The sequence below is a fragment of the Schistocerca gregaria genome, chromosome 2 (genome assembly GCF_023897955.1).
Source record: "Schistocerca gregaria isolate iqSchGreg1 chromosome 2, iqSchGreg1.2, whole genome shotgun sequence".
In the NCBI taxonomy this organism is placed as follows: Eukaryota; Metazoa; Arthropoda; class Insecta; order Orthoptera; family Acrididae; genus Schistocerca; species Schistocerca gregaria.
Genome location: NC_064921.1, coordinates 985,933,259 through 985,948,636, shown reverse-complemented (window position 1 = coordinate 985,948,636; position 15,378 = coordinate 985,933,259). Strand labels below are relative to the sequence as shown.

General features: G+C 43.0%; 1 protein-coding gene across 1 annotated transcript in view; it reads left to right on the top strand.

Moving 5' to 3' along the window:
* Positions 1-15,378, top strand: part of LOC126335472 (serpin B4-like) — an 89,427-nt gene that overhangs the window by 14,723 nt on the left and 59,326 nt on the right. The window contains exons 2-4 of the mRNA XM_049998789.1: positions 1,601-1,690; positions 12,186-12,365; positions 14,535-14,739. Of these exons, the coding sequence (XP_049854746.1) occupies positions 1,613-1,690; positions 12,186-12,365; positions 14,535-14,739 (463 nt within the window). The 5' untranslated portion in view covers positions 1,601-1,612. The remainder of the gene's footprint in view (positions 1-1,600; positions 1,691-12,185; positions 12,366-14,534; positions 14,740-15,378) is intronic.

The window sequence follows — 15,378 nt, the reverse complement described above, 5'->3', positions numbered from 1 at the left end:
GAGGGCACTTCATTTTAACAGTTTACTGCAGTGGAGGGAGACCTTAACCTCAGTTGTCTGTCGGCTCTTGTATTAAGTGCGATGGTGGGTGGTCACCGGCGAATGAAAAGTTGGCTCCTGTTTACCAAGAACACGAGCGCTATATTCGTCTAGGGCAACACAACAAATCTGCTGTGGTAGAATACCAGCAAGATTGCAGAAAAAAAAATAAAATTCAATGAAGCCTACGCATTGGCCAAGCAGCCGGTTATTGCCGAACGCAAAATCAGAGAGACCATCGAAACACTTAAACGCCCTAAGAAAATGAATAGAGAGGATGGACTCAGGCTTGCCCCATCTTGGCTGCCAGCAATCAGAGCCCAACAGACCGGACTGTCAACACGAGGCACGAGCACTACCGGCGAGTAACTGCCGCTGTGGGACCGATCTCCTTCTTACTTAAGTGACCGAAGAAATGAACTAGGTTTTTAAAATTGACGTAATAGCAGGCGCAGTGAACAGTAATAACAAAAAAATGAGGGAGACTGCATAGCTAGAAGGCACCAGTAGACCCAGAAGAAGGCGGCTGCAACGGTGGTCGAAACGTTGGTTTTCTCCAACAGTAGATTAACCCAATATGAAGCGGCACCATACCTAGAAAACTTTTATGTCGATTAAAATAAATATTTAGGATGATTTTCGTTAGATTTATCGCCGTATAAAAATCACCTTCTGTAAAGCAGAAATGCCGGGTGATCAAAAAGTCAGTATAAATTTGAAAACTGAATAAATCAGGGAATAATGTAGATAGAGGTACAAATTGACACACATGCTTGGAATGACATGGGGTTTTATTAGAGCAAAAAAAAGTACAAAAATACAAAAAATGTCCGACAGATGGCGCTTCATCTGATCAGAATAGCAATAATTAGCATAACAAAGTAAGACAAAGCAAAAGTGATATTCTTTACAGGAAATACTCAATATGTCCACCATCATTCCTCAACAATACCTGTAGTCGAGGAATAATGTTGTGAACAGCACTGTAAAGCATGTCCGGAGTTATGGCGAGGCATTGGCGTCGGATGTTGTCTTTCAGCATCCCTAGACATGTCGGTCGATCACGATACACTTGCGACTTCAGGTAAACCCCAAAACCAATAATCGCACGGACTGAGGTCTGGGGACCTGGGAGGCCAAACATGACGAAAGTGGCGGCTGAGCACACGATCATTACCAAACGACGAGCGCAAGAGATCTTTCACGCGTCTAGCAATATGGGGTGGTTCTAATAAAACCCCATGTCATTCCAAGCATGTGTGTCAATTTTTACCTCTCTATTTACATTATTCCGTAGTTTATTAAGTTTTCAAATTTATACTGACTTTTTGATCACCCGGTAATCTGCAACGAATGTTTAGTGTCATCATACAAGGCTGATACGAAAAGGAAAAGAAAATTGTTATGAGTGTTACTTATTACAGAAAGGTACAATGTGGCACCGTCACCATACATCACGAGGAATAAATAACTTTAAAATTTAGCACTAGGGCAAACGAAGACCCTATCTTTAGCCATGCTGTAAGCCTCTTTCCAAAACTGCTCTGATTTGTCCTCCTAGGGTTTCGAGAAAATGGCTGATGCAGCCGTCAGTGATGCGCTGCAGACGGTGTCTGAAGCAAACGGCCTCTTCACATCGGACATCTACAGGGTAAGAACACATGCAACACCTCACACGCTCCTTTGCGCGGAATGGGCAGCCATATGCCCTAGGGCTGCTGCATGGTGTCTGTATCCCTTATGAAATCATGAGACGCGCCACAAGCGCCTGTAACAAATTAACAATGTCACTAATTTAAACTTAAAGAAGGCCACAAGGTGTGAGTCGCAAGTGTTGAGAAGCCTGTCGGACATATAAACGGATCTGTTGCCCAAATTTATATGTAAATTAAGGTTAGTAATGCGAACATTTTTAGGTAAGGCTTTCCCGTGACTGTTATTGACAAAGAATGTTGATCCGTAGACTGCGTGGGCGATATAAACGTAGCGGGGAATTGATGGGAGAGGAAGACAGGATTCTGACTGTAACAAAAGTGAAAGTGACCTTGGTGAGATACAGAGCGAGGCGAATGATGATGAAGGGACCAAGAAGTGCTTTGCTGTTGTGGAGCCCAGCGATCCGAAACATTCAGACCACTTGGTTAACAGCCATCTTTGGAATCAAAAACAGCAGCAGTTCTGCTTCCCATGGATTTGGCAAGGTCTTCGTAGCTTGCTAGAGGTATGTAGCACTACATTACGCACAGGTCACGTGTTTCCCGTAAATTGCGGAAGGTCGCGTTCGATAGCCAGCAGGATATGTTCCAATAGTTTGAAATCAGTAGAATTTGGTGGCCAAGACATAAACGTGAGTACACTATCGTGCTCTTCAAACCACGGTGGCATGATTCTGGTGTTGCTACAGGGACATTGGTCGTGCTGGAATATGTGATCGCCATTGGGGGAGACATTAAGCATGAAGGGATGCTGCTGATCCATTGTAACGTTCACGTGGACTGCAGCTGCCATGGTGCCTTCGATTACAAACACAGGTCACTTTAAAGCCCAGGTGTATGCTCTCCACAGCATAATGCTGCCCCAAAGACCCCGTGTCCGTGGCGTAGTGGATGTTGCCAGCAGCCGTTGTCTGGAAGACGACATATCCAGACACGACCACCGCCCTAGCGTAAAAAGAAATTTGACCTTCGGACCGGGCCACACGTTGCCATTTATCAACGGTTCACCCTCAATGACATCGTAGCCACTGCAATCGTAATTGATGTCTTTGGACTAAGTTTGACTGGAACATGAAGAGTTAGTCTGCTGCTGAGCCTCAAGTTCCATAATGTGCTAAATTTCACGTTCAAGAAATCGTCCACACTGGAGAATCGTTCAAACATACCGTCATTTGACCATCGGAAATAATCCTATAAGGACGACGTAGTAATAAGCATCTCTGCCGTAGAGAAGCAACTGAAAGATTTGAAAAGAAACAAATCACCAGGTCCGTTTGGAACCCCACTTAGATTTTACAGGAGGTGGTCTACGGCATCGGCTTCTTACCTAGCTTGCATTTATCGCGAATCTCTCTGCCAGCACAAGGTCTCAAGCGACTGGAAAGAAGAGCAGATGACTACAATATATGAGAAGTGTAAAAGAACGGACCCGCGAAATTACGGAACAATGTCCCGAACTTCAGTTTGCTGAACATATTCTCAGTTGGAATATAATGAACTTCATTGAGACTGAGAAACTTATGTCCACGAATCAGCATGCTATTCGAAGGCGTCACTCGTCTGAAACTCAGCTTGCGCTTTACTCTCATGACATACTCCAAACTCCCGCAAGTTGGTGGAACAGCTTGAAGAAATCCTCATCGAGTGGCTTAATCTGTATACGACGTACCTGCTCAGCTTTGTGGACTCACTTCCTATTCGAATGCAGGCGGCTATCAAGTCCGAGGGCGGAATTGAGGTAGTAAATTACTCCTGTAATGATTTCTCTAGGAATGGCTAGTTTGCATATTAGGGGTCATTCGTAACATTGATTTGACTTTTTTAGCATACAATCTCTACCCTTAACCCTGTGTAATTCACTACAAATAATAACTTGTGTTAAAATTAAGATCTCAAGGATCGTATTTGCAATTTCTGAAACTAAAATATTTCATAGTTTGAAGTTCATTTACCAGTTCATTAAAACTGATTAAAGATCTAAGCTCTATGCATTGGTAGCCTTGTTTATCCATTTGCTGACGTAAATTTTGCTGAGTGAAAGTTCACAATGTAATCAATAATTTTTAATAACTGATTACGTAAAAGTTTTAAAAATGGCTGTATAAACGTTGCATTAGAAACACTGTTACCTGCTTCCATCTTGAATTCTTAAGTGCAAAATCACTTTAACACACTGGATTATTAATGAACAATAAATTTAAGAATGAATAAAGTAAATTGCGCCTTTAGACCTTGGTGTACATAAAAACCTAGCCATAACATTTATTTCAGAGGATTTAATAAGGTGAGTCACAAACATCTTCTTTCCTGTGCCTGCAGAGAGAAACTGTTTGGATATAATCACAGTGTCAAACCGACATCGAAGGTAGGCAGTCTTAAGTTTTAGATAGTGTTTTTGTAATAGAGGCTGAAACATATCATTGAGCACCTTCTGCATTACTTCCAAACCACTAATCGAGAGCATTTTTGGTTTAACATCTATCTAGTTAGAGTACACATGGACCAAATTAGAAAACAGTGATTTTAATAACGTTATTGTCCATATAACAATAGTGCAAATACTCCATTAAGTTATAGGGTAAAACATTTATTGCTGATGACTGTTGCGAAAGCGAGAGTTATTGTTTGTTTCACAGACAAGGTCGAGGGCCACGAAGACGCGTCCGATTTTGCACGTAGCGGTTGAAGACGGGAACAGTGCACTTCGTAGCTCAGTATAAAAGTGTTGGCCGCACTTAGCGTAACTAACATCAATAAATGAAAGAAACTACATAAGACCAATCAGTCGCAAAATGTCAGGGATTTCAGTGACTAATATGTAAGACACTTGATCCGATTATACGCAGTTTCCCGCCACACCAAAGCACAAATCGAAACATAAAAAAATCATTAGCGTTCGATCACATAGGCAAGAGCAGCATGGATGCATATCGTTGAGGAATGTAATAGTTAATAAGTTTAAAGAAGACCAATAACCATCACTGAATGTCAAATGGCTGATGATTACTGTTTTGATAAAAGCCTACAATGACATTTTCCAGCACGCGGTAAACATCACTGAATGGCCCTGTGGCCAAGAGGCATTAATTTTCATGACGACAGCACATCGTTTTATCCTCTGTTTTCCATTAATCAGTGATACTGTAGACTGAAATTTCTAGACACACCTAGTAAGCCACTAGAGCTCCAATTATCCGATTGTGTAAAAACAGCTAAATGCATTAGCGCAATTTATCATGTAAAATACAGTCTACACATAGATTAAGCTATTCTGATATCCTTAATATCCTTATACTACGCGAACCAAGCAAAACACACACACACACACACACACACACACACACACACACACACACAAACGCGCGCGCGCGCGCTCCAACAACAGGTTATCTCTTCTGACATTTGTGAAGTGCAGCTAATACTGTCTGAGACCTGTTGTAGAATATATTATATTTGTGGTTGTGCTCACATCCGGCAGCGAGACCAGAAGTGGTTCTACCCCAATAGGCAAAAACTGAGGTCATGAGCCAGCACTAAGCTGATTATTAAGTTGTGCTCAAATATAGACTGAGGTGACAATAGCAGTGTAGATGATGGTAGTATAGCATACATAACGTATAAAAGACCTCATAATATTGTTAATTCCGACAGCAAAATCATTAAAACCAAAAATACCAAGCTTGTAGAAAAATATGCTTTGGTAACGATGTCTGATAAGGGGATTATCATTGTCATTGCTAGTAAACAAGAATATGCTACAAAAACTTTGCGGTTCTTTGAGGAAAACGATATTTTCGAGCAACATGAGGACCCCACACCAACTTTGCGGAAAGAAGATAGAACCGCAGTTAACGATGCCAAATCTTTTCTTGAGCCTTTTCAGAAAAAAGCAGCTAATCAACATCAATTCTCAATCGCCTAAGTTACGAGCTCAGAAAAAAAACAACAGTATGAAATGTGCATATCACGACTTAGTCAAATTTCTGCAAGACTTATTGAAAAAATCATTCATTTTGCGTAATAATTATTCTGTTTCTAATCGCCAATATTTAGTTAACATAATTAAAGTCATTCACTGTGACAAGGAAACGAAATTACTTTCTTTTGACAATGAAAATCTCTACACAAAGGGGCCAGCACTTGCAGCCTAACACATGGTAGAAAAATTTTACGTTCGTTCAAAAAAGACTTGTCTGATGGGCAAATCACCGATCTTATGAATTTACTTTGTATCGTGGTGAAATATAATTATTTTGAGTTTAATGGAAAGGTATATCAACAAATAGCTGGCCTTGCAATGGGGAACCCTTTAGCAGGAATCCTTGCAGATGTGTCCATTAATCCCTTAGAAGATACATTTTTCAGTAATTTCTCAGCCTCAGCTGTAGGCATTCTTTCATACGCTAGATACGCTGATTTGAGGTTCGCCGATGACATTGTAATTCTGTCACAGACACTAACGGACCTGGAAGAGCAGTCGAACGGAACTGGCAGTGTCTTGAAAGGACGATATAAGATGAACATCAACAAAAGTAAAATGAGGATAATGGAATGTAGTCGAATTAAATCGGGTGATGTTGCGGTAATTAGATTAAGAAATGAGACGCTTTAAGTAGTAAATGAGTTTTCCTATTAGGGGAGCGAAATAACTGATGATGGTCGAACTAGAGAGGATATAAACAGTAGACGGGCAATGGCAAGGAAAGCGTTTTTGAAGAAGAGAAATTTGTTAACATCGAGTATAGATTTAAGTGTCAGGAAGTCATTTCTGAAAGTATTTGTATGGAGTGTAGCCATGTATGGAAGTGAAACGTAGGCGTTAAATAGTTAAGATAAGAAGAGAATAAAGCTTTCGAAATGTGGTGCTACAAAAGAAGCTGAAGATTAGGTGGGTAGGTCACATAATTAATGAGGAAATATTGAAGAGAATTGGGGAGAAGAGGAATTTGTGGCACAACTTGACCAGAAGAAGGAGGAGGAGATTAGTGTTTAACGTCCCGTCGACAACGAGGTCATTAGAGACGGAGCGCAAGCTCGGGTGAGGGAAGGATGGAGAAGGAAATCGGCCGTGCCCTGTCAAAGGAACCATCCCGGCATTTGCCTGAAGTGATTTAGGGAAATCACACCAGAAGAAGGGATCGGTTGGTAGGACGCGTTCTGAGGCATCAAGATATCACCAATTTAGTACTGGAGGGGAGCGTGGCGGGGAAATATCGTAGAGGGAGACAAAGATATGAATACACTAAACAGATTCAGAAGGATGTAGGCTGCAGTACGTACTGGGAGGTGAAGCAGCTTGCACAGGATAGAGTAGCATGAAGAGCTGCATCAAACCAGTTAAAATGATTCAAATGGCTTTGAGCACCATGGGACTTGACATCTGAGGTCATAATTCCCCTAGAACTTAGAACTACTTAAACCTTACTAACCTAAGGACATCACACACATCCATGCCTGAGGCAGGATTCGAACCTGCAACCGTAGCGGTCGCGCGGTTCCAGACTGTAGTGCCTAGAACCGCTCGGCCACTCCGGCGGGCATCAAACCAGTCCCAGGACTGAAGACAACAACAACAACAACAACAACAATGTTTACCGAAGAGCCGTATGCTGTCTTATACAGAGTTTATCATAGTTAGCGGCGTAAATGCGCACAGTTGATTGTTCAAGATACTGGAAGCAAAAGCACCTGAATAAACACAGATTCTAAAACGCATACCCTTAGAACTAATAGCACGTCTTCATCTTCGATGCTGCAAAACAAATCCATTCGACGTCAGGCTCTCTCCTTTCATATTTTAAGAGCTGGTTGTACGGACCAAAATAAGAATATATACACTCCTGGAAATGGAAAAAAGAACACATTGACACCGGTGTGTCAGACCCACCATACTTGCTCCGGGCACTGCGAGAGGGCTGTACAAGCAATGATCACACGCACGGCACAGCGGACACGCCAGGAACCGTGGTGTTGGCCGTCGAATGGCGCTAGCTGCGCAGCATTTGTGCACCGCCGCCGTCAGTGTCAGCCAGTTTGCCGTGGCATACGGAGCTCCATCGCAGTCTTTAACACTGGTAGCATGCCGCGACAGCGTGGACGTGAACCGTATGTGCAGTTGACGGACTTTGAGCGAGGGCGTATAGTGGTCATGCGGGAGGCCGGGTGGACGTACCGCCGAATTGCTCAACACGTGGGGCGTGAGGTCTCCACAGTACATCGATGTTGTCGCCAGTGGTCGGCGGAAGGTGCACGTGCCCGTCGACCTGGGACCGGACCGCAGCGACGGACGGATGCACGCCAAGACCGTAGGATCCTACGCAGTGCCGTAGGGGACCGCACCGCCACTTCCCAGCAAATTAGGGACACTGTTGCTCCTGGGGTATCGGCGAGGACCATTCGCAACCGTCTCCATGAAGCTGGGCTACGGTCCCGCACACCGATAGGCCGTCTTCCGCTCACACCCCAACATCGTGCAGCCCGCCTCCAGTGGTGTCGCGACAGGCGTGAATGGAGGGACGAATGGAGACGTGTCGTCTTCAGCGATGAGAGTCGCTTCTGCCTTGGTGCCAATGATGGTCGTATGCGTGTTTGGCGCCGTGCAGGTGAACGCCACAATCAGGACTGCATATGACCGAGGCACACAGGGCCAACACCCGGCATCATGGTGTGGGGAGCGATCTCCTACACTGGCCGTACACCTCTGGTGATCGTCGAGGGGACACTGAATAGTGCACGGTACATCCAAACCGTCATCGAACCCATCCTTCTACCATTCCTAGACCGGTAAGGGAACTTGCTGTTCCAACAGGACAATGCACGTCCGCATGTATCCCGTGCCACCCAACGTGCTCTAGAAGGTGTAAGTCAACTACCCTGGCCAGCAAGATCTCCGGATCTGTCCCCTATTGAGCATGTTTGGGACTGGATGTAGCGTCGTCTCACGCGGTCTGCACGTCCAGCACGAACGCTGGTCCAACTGAGGCGCCAGGTGGAAATGGCATGGAAAGCCGTTCCACAGGACTACATCCAGCATCTCTACGATCGTCTCCATGGGAGAATAGCAGCCTGCATTGCTGCGAAAGGTGGATATACACTGTAGTAGTGCCGACATTGTGCATGCTCTGTTGCCTGTGTCTATGTGCCTGTGGTTCTGTCAGTGTGATCATGTGATGTATCTGACCCCAGGAATGTGTCAATAAAGTTTTCCCTTCCTGGGACAATGAATTCACGGTGTTCTTATTTCAATTTCCAGTAGTGTATTTTCAGTAAACATGGACTCCAAAGTGCATGTTTTAAGAGCCAAGAGTGCTTCTTCGGTGGAGACCCTTTAAAACCGTTCGACGAAATTTGAATGTGATTCGAGGCAGCTCTCCTGTTTCGCTACCTCCCTGTAATCATGCCACAGTGCGGCGCGGAACAAGATGGCTGAAAAAGAATAAACATTTCGTTGAATGGTTTTAAGCGATCCTTAGTGGATTCACCCTGTACACTAGAGCAAAAAGTGTGATCGCTCTACACTCCGAAAGGCCAGGAACATATACCATGGGGTTGTAGGCCCACGATGTCCTCAGAAGATAAGACTTGAATTTCTCTGGAGGGGAACGGGTTGATGTAAGCAGTGTCAACGTTTTTCAAGAATGTGACCATGTTGCTCAGTGCACTGCAAGCTGTCTTTTACTACGTTGGAAAGTGTGGAAATGACACTTCAAGGGAAGGGATGGCTTCATTGCCACCCCCTGACACACGCTACGACCTGTCGTGTTTATTCCGAGCGGCGACGTGTCTGAAATGTTATCCTTGGCCACACATAAAGAAAACCGAGTGATGTTGATAGTGGTCGTCGGAGCTCTGACCTCCATCGCACATGAGTCAAATATTAGCAAGAGTGGGATTGACGACCTTCCCCATCGTGTGACACGTCCACTGTAGCTTTGAGCAGAACTGTAGTGAAAATTGATGTCAATGTGACATCATTAAGCAACTTTATACTTCACATGAACTTCTGAGCTCTCCCTGTTTTCCGCAACTGTCGATATCATGCTGCCTGAAGCCACGACAAGCCCGAGCATGACGTAGCTTTGTAGACACTGTTGGGTCAGGTTTAAAACTTCTGCGTCCCAATGGGAAACAAGTACGAGGTTTCCAAAAAGTGACTCTTAAATTTTGTTGCGCATCGTAACTACAAGCATGAAAGAAAAGGCATGCCTTCTCCATGATCTTCGTTGCTACCGGGTGCCCAGAAAATGTGACAAGTGTACGATCTGGGTAAGCTTGAATTCCGGACAGAGTAAGAGTCGAGGCGTTTTAAAAACTGTAAATGACAGAATTATATCTGAACAGCAACATCATTGGTCACCTGCCGGATTAGATATTCAGCTTAAGAAACGAATGTATAACAGCAGAAAAAATATACAAAGAGAAAGCATTGCCTGTTTTCCAAATTTTTAAACAGTAATTTCAAGATCTGAAAGATTTCGTCGCAAATATACCAGATTATGAGAACTCCAAGACTGCTTTGTGTAAAGCAAGAAGGGTAGCTACTGAGACGACCCAGAACCCTAGAACTAATTCCGAGATTCAACTCAGCGAAGACAGTTCGAAATTAACTGGAGGTAATAGTTTTTTGAAAACTAACGAAGGATCTGCTCCTGACGAAAGAATTCTGGCGTTCCGTTGTCAAGATGCCGCGAAAATCCTACGTCAAAATGGAACTGTTCTTACGGACGGGATATTTGACAGCTGTTCGAAAAAAGACGACTACACGCAGTACACATGGACATCGGAAACACAGAAGAAAAGATAAAGACGCTTAACGTTTTATTTGCTTTGTATCCATAGAAAAGTCAAAATACGTCAGAAACACTTTTTTTTCTGGATTGAAAACTAAGATGCCTGGGAGGTCACCGAAAACTGCAGTGTTAGACTTTGAAATGGTTACAGTTAAAGCTATGAAAATAGTGTTCCCGGAAGCATCCTTTTCCGGTTGCAGTTGTCGACTCAAGCTACGTTTGTTGTAGAAATTAAAGAACCGGCATTAAAGGAGGAACGTAAGGATGGGGAAGAAGTCAGAGTGTTTAGCCGCGTGTGGTATTGCAGTAGCACATCTTCCACCAAACAGTTTTGTTGAAGCGTGAGTGGTGATAACGGAGGAAATGCCTAGTGGTGAAAAGGTCATGAAATTCACTGACTAAATGGTCTATCAGTGAACGGGTAAACCCAACACATCTACTGAAATGTTGAATGTTTTCAACCAGCGGCGCAGGACCACGAATGCTGTCAAAGTTTGCCATAGCTCCTCCATAAATCAAAAACATCCGAATGTATACCTTCTGATAAATAAGCTGAAGGAGGAAGCTGTAAACAGTTTGAAATTTAAAAGAATCCATTGGCCGACCTCCTCATAATACAAGAAAATGATACAAAAACCTACGGCTAGAGTATTTGTGGTTGGAAACATCACGTTGACATCACGAATGGCAAAGCCCACGGCCGGAAATCCTACGACAAACTTCACCTGGCCACCCTCTTACATTAACCATGCACAATGTACCTGTGTGGGTACGGGATACAGGCAAAAGAGAAACTCAACGCTAAGAGTCTTCACCTTATAAAATTGTTGGCATTGGATGTTTTTCTTCCAGTTCACAATGTATTACATATTTCAGACGCGAAAAGTGTCTACGTAATGCCTTAAAGACGGAAAGTAAAATTCACATTTATTTTACAGGTCCCTCTGGATCACACAAACTTTTACACTTCACTATTACCGGTTTCGACCACTGCCATTTTCAGATCACAAAATATTCTGATTTACTATCAACGTCAAACTTAACATGTAGGTACATATTAAGTGCACTTAATATGTACCTACATAACGGAGGAAATGGCAAGTGGGGGAAGAGCTCATGTAATTCGCGGACTAAGTGGTCAAACGGTGGACGGTTAAACCATACACACCTACTGAAATGTTGAATGTTTTCAACCAGCGACGCACAACACTTGCTATGTACCTACATATTTAGTTTGACATTGAAACCACATCAGAATATTTTGTGATCTGAAGATGGCAGTAGCCGAAACCAGTAATAGTGAAATGTAAAAAAAGTTTGAGTGACTGATCAGACAAACGGACCAGTAAAATAAAGTGCCAAAATGTGGCTACGGAATTCTTTTCAAATGGTTCAAATGGCTCTGAGCACTATGGGACTCAACTGCTGTGGTCATCAGTCCCCTAGAACTTAGAACTACTTAAACCTAACTAACCTAAGGACATCACACACATCCATGCCCGAGGCAGGATTCGAACCTGCGACCGTAGCAGTCGCGCGGTTCCGGACTGCGCGCCTAGAACCGCGAGACCACCGCGGCCGGCACGGAATTCTTTTCAGACTTTGTGTCTTCAGTTAATAAAATTCATGTATTTGTTTCTAGGTGCTGGCGGAGGAAGAAGGTAACTTGTTGTTCTCGCCATGGAGCATACAAGTAATCCTTTCTCTTACATTTCTTGGAGCTGGCGGAAACACGGCGAAAGAGATGGCGAGTGGACTTCGTCTTCCGGAAGATAAAAATACTACTGAGCACGGTTTTAGTGGAACACTGAGTGAGCTGCAGGTGGGTATGATCATATTCTAAACTCTATGTGCTTGTTGGTAAGGTTCTAACAGAAATCAGAAGTTGAATTTATTTGACAGGAGTAGAGAATACGAGTTCGCCCAAAATTTGTACAACACTCCGCATCGTCGTCGTATGAGTGCTGTGAGTGTTGGTCCGATGTGTGGTCGCTATCCTAACTCCAACCACGTATTAAACTACTTGTGATTACTTCGAAATGTGATGGTATTGCTTTTCTACCAACCTGACACTATGTTTTCACTTGACTAGATTTTGACACTACGTGAAACAACATCCCATTTGATAGAAATTCCACTGTTACTGGCAAGTTTTGCTCTGTCATAACCTGATAGCAGTACTTAATGAACTTTTTATTCCACTTTATCTTCCTCTTCTGTCAGGCCATTCGACAGCTCTTCTTTGCCATACGGTCTTTTGACGTAATTCTGCTATTTACCTGTCGCTTCATCTGCTCTTCTCACACGATTCCCATCCATACTTCGGAGACCCACGACAGTTCTTTTATTTCTCAGATGTATCTGTTAACGTTGTAACCCACATTTCCATAGTTTATAAAAATCGGTGCGAGAAATTTCTCGTAGCAGCAGTACACTCGCCTCGGGGAAAGCCATCAGCCATAGAAAGCGACGCTACGCAACGTATCTGTATGTTGCTACCTAATACAATAAATGTTAAGTTTTAAGTTGATCACTAACTTCCATTTTATAAAAGAAACTGGTGCTATCTGAGGTTTAATAGTTGCGGATCAATAAAATACTGCAGAAGCAGTTATGGAAGGGATTGGCTTTGGGTTTTCCTCTCACTAAGCAAGGTGACCTTCCAACTCAGGTCAGTGTGCAAACGATGACAAAGACAGATACGGATAGCTTAGGGAGAACGTGCGGACGTGAGTCGAATTCTATCCTCTCACTAGTGCTACTGAGCATTCAGAATTAGCCGCACGGGATAGCCGCGCGGTCTTAGGAGCCATGTCACGGTCCGTGCGGTTCTCCCTGTCGGAAGTTAGAGTCCTCCCTCGGGCGTGGGCGTCTGTGTTGTCCATAGCGTAAGTTAAGTTAGATTAACTAGTGTGTAGTCTTAGGGACAGATGACCTCAGCAGTTTGGTCCCATAAGATCCTGCCACAAATTTCGCATTTCCATTCAGAATTAGTGCGACCACATAACTCAACTAGTGAAAACCAACCGTTATGCAGAGATGGCAGTAGATCTTTTGTGTTGGTCATCATGCCATTGTGGACGTGGAGGGGCTCCACATTAAAAAAAGAAAAAAAAATCGGAGCAGCAGACCCGAACACGGCAACGAGACTGTTTATCGAAATATCGTGTAGTAATTACGACGTGATCCGGCCAGACACCCAGGAATTGTACAGTTTAGTTGCTGTTGTTGTTCGGATGAATATTTGCTAACCTTTTGCAGAACAGATGTCAAAGTAATAAAACTAGTGCTTTAGAGTTGCATCACATTTAAAAAGCGTAAATTATTGTTCGTACCTCTCCAGGTAAATTTCTGAGTCTTTTGCCTACCCGTCAAAGAGACATCTAGATTCATAGTAATACTCTAATGCTGTTTTCGAAATGTGATATGTTCATAATATCCCTCACTACCTTGCACAAAAACAATTCATCACCTGTTTTGCATACTGTACGAATCATTTTCATCCAATCTTCCGCGTTCTTGCATAAGTAATTAAGTAGATTTTCATAATATCTTTGTGCCTTTGGTAAACTGAATTATATTCCATATCCACAGTTTCGTTCATATAAATGTCCTACTGCACAACCCTTTTTTGAACCAACTCAGACTACACTTAACAACTGATAAATTGAAAATGTTTTCCTAAACACCTGTGAAAGGACATCTAATGGCGCAGGTCTGATGTTTGGCGTATTTTTCCACTGATACAATCTCATTTACCGTTCATGTACGGAATATTCACCTCTTAACAATATTTCACTGCCAGAATAGGTATCCACTTGCTAGCCTCACCCAAAACCTTTGTGCGAGGTCTAGGAAAGGCTCCCATAGACCACCACTCTCCGCGTGCTACCATTTAACGCACTAGAAAGGAGTCTTTCCATGTTTATTGTCGTTAAGGAGAGAGAGTACGCTGGAAGCAATAATTAACGTTCATGCACATTTGCTTCAGGATGTCAACGACGTTACGCTAAGAGTAGCCAACAAGGTGTTTGTGAAGAAGAATTTTGAAATTTATGAGGCGTTCAAGCAGTCTGCTGGGAAATTCATGGCTGGAGTGGAAGAAATGGATTTTCTACAAGATGGAGCGTCTGGAATTATAAATAGCTGGGTGGAAAAAATAACAAGTGGAAAAATAAAGAACATAATTCCATCTGGTAAGTAACCTACATAACATAGTGGTGAGTAAGCTTATCTTTTTGTACTTTAAGGTAAGTTATAAGGTAAAAAAATAAACACACTTGAAAATAAAAATTAATCTCTTAAAGGCGTCAAACATTAATAACGAAACCAAGTAGTCTTATCTCTGATGTTTAATTTAACTGCTACCATTAGGTAGGGATAAATGCCAATTGTGGTGTAGGACCACTAGCTAATTCGCGTGTTTCACTCCACCTTCAATACGTTGACTGACGAAGTAAATTTTTGTTGTGTATTAACATACGTAGTTTAAAAAAAAAAACCTATAGTCCTCACGTTTTTACAACTGGACGAATTTGATACCTTCATTCTCGTATTTCAGCTCACGAAAGCCAACCGTAAATATTACATCAAGCGACCATTGAGCCAAGACTATTGTTTGAAATTCTGTGGAAGTACGGGCTCTTCGTGCACTTTGGGCAGATACACCATCTTCTAAATTGTACTTTTGAGGGTGCATTGACTACATGCACAGGGCGTCGTTGGTAGGTAATTTGTTCTAATGTGGTCCGGATAAAATTCGGATATCAGCTATCAGTTTGAAATGGACAGTACACTGCTCGTCAAACATCAGACGTCCGGCGGAACTCGGGTTC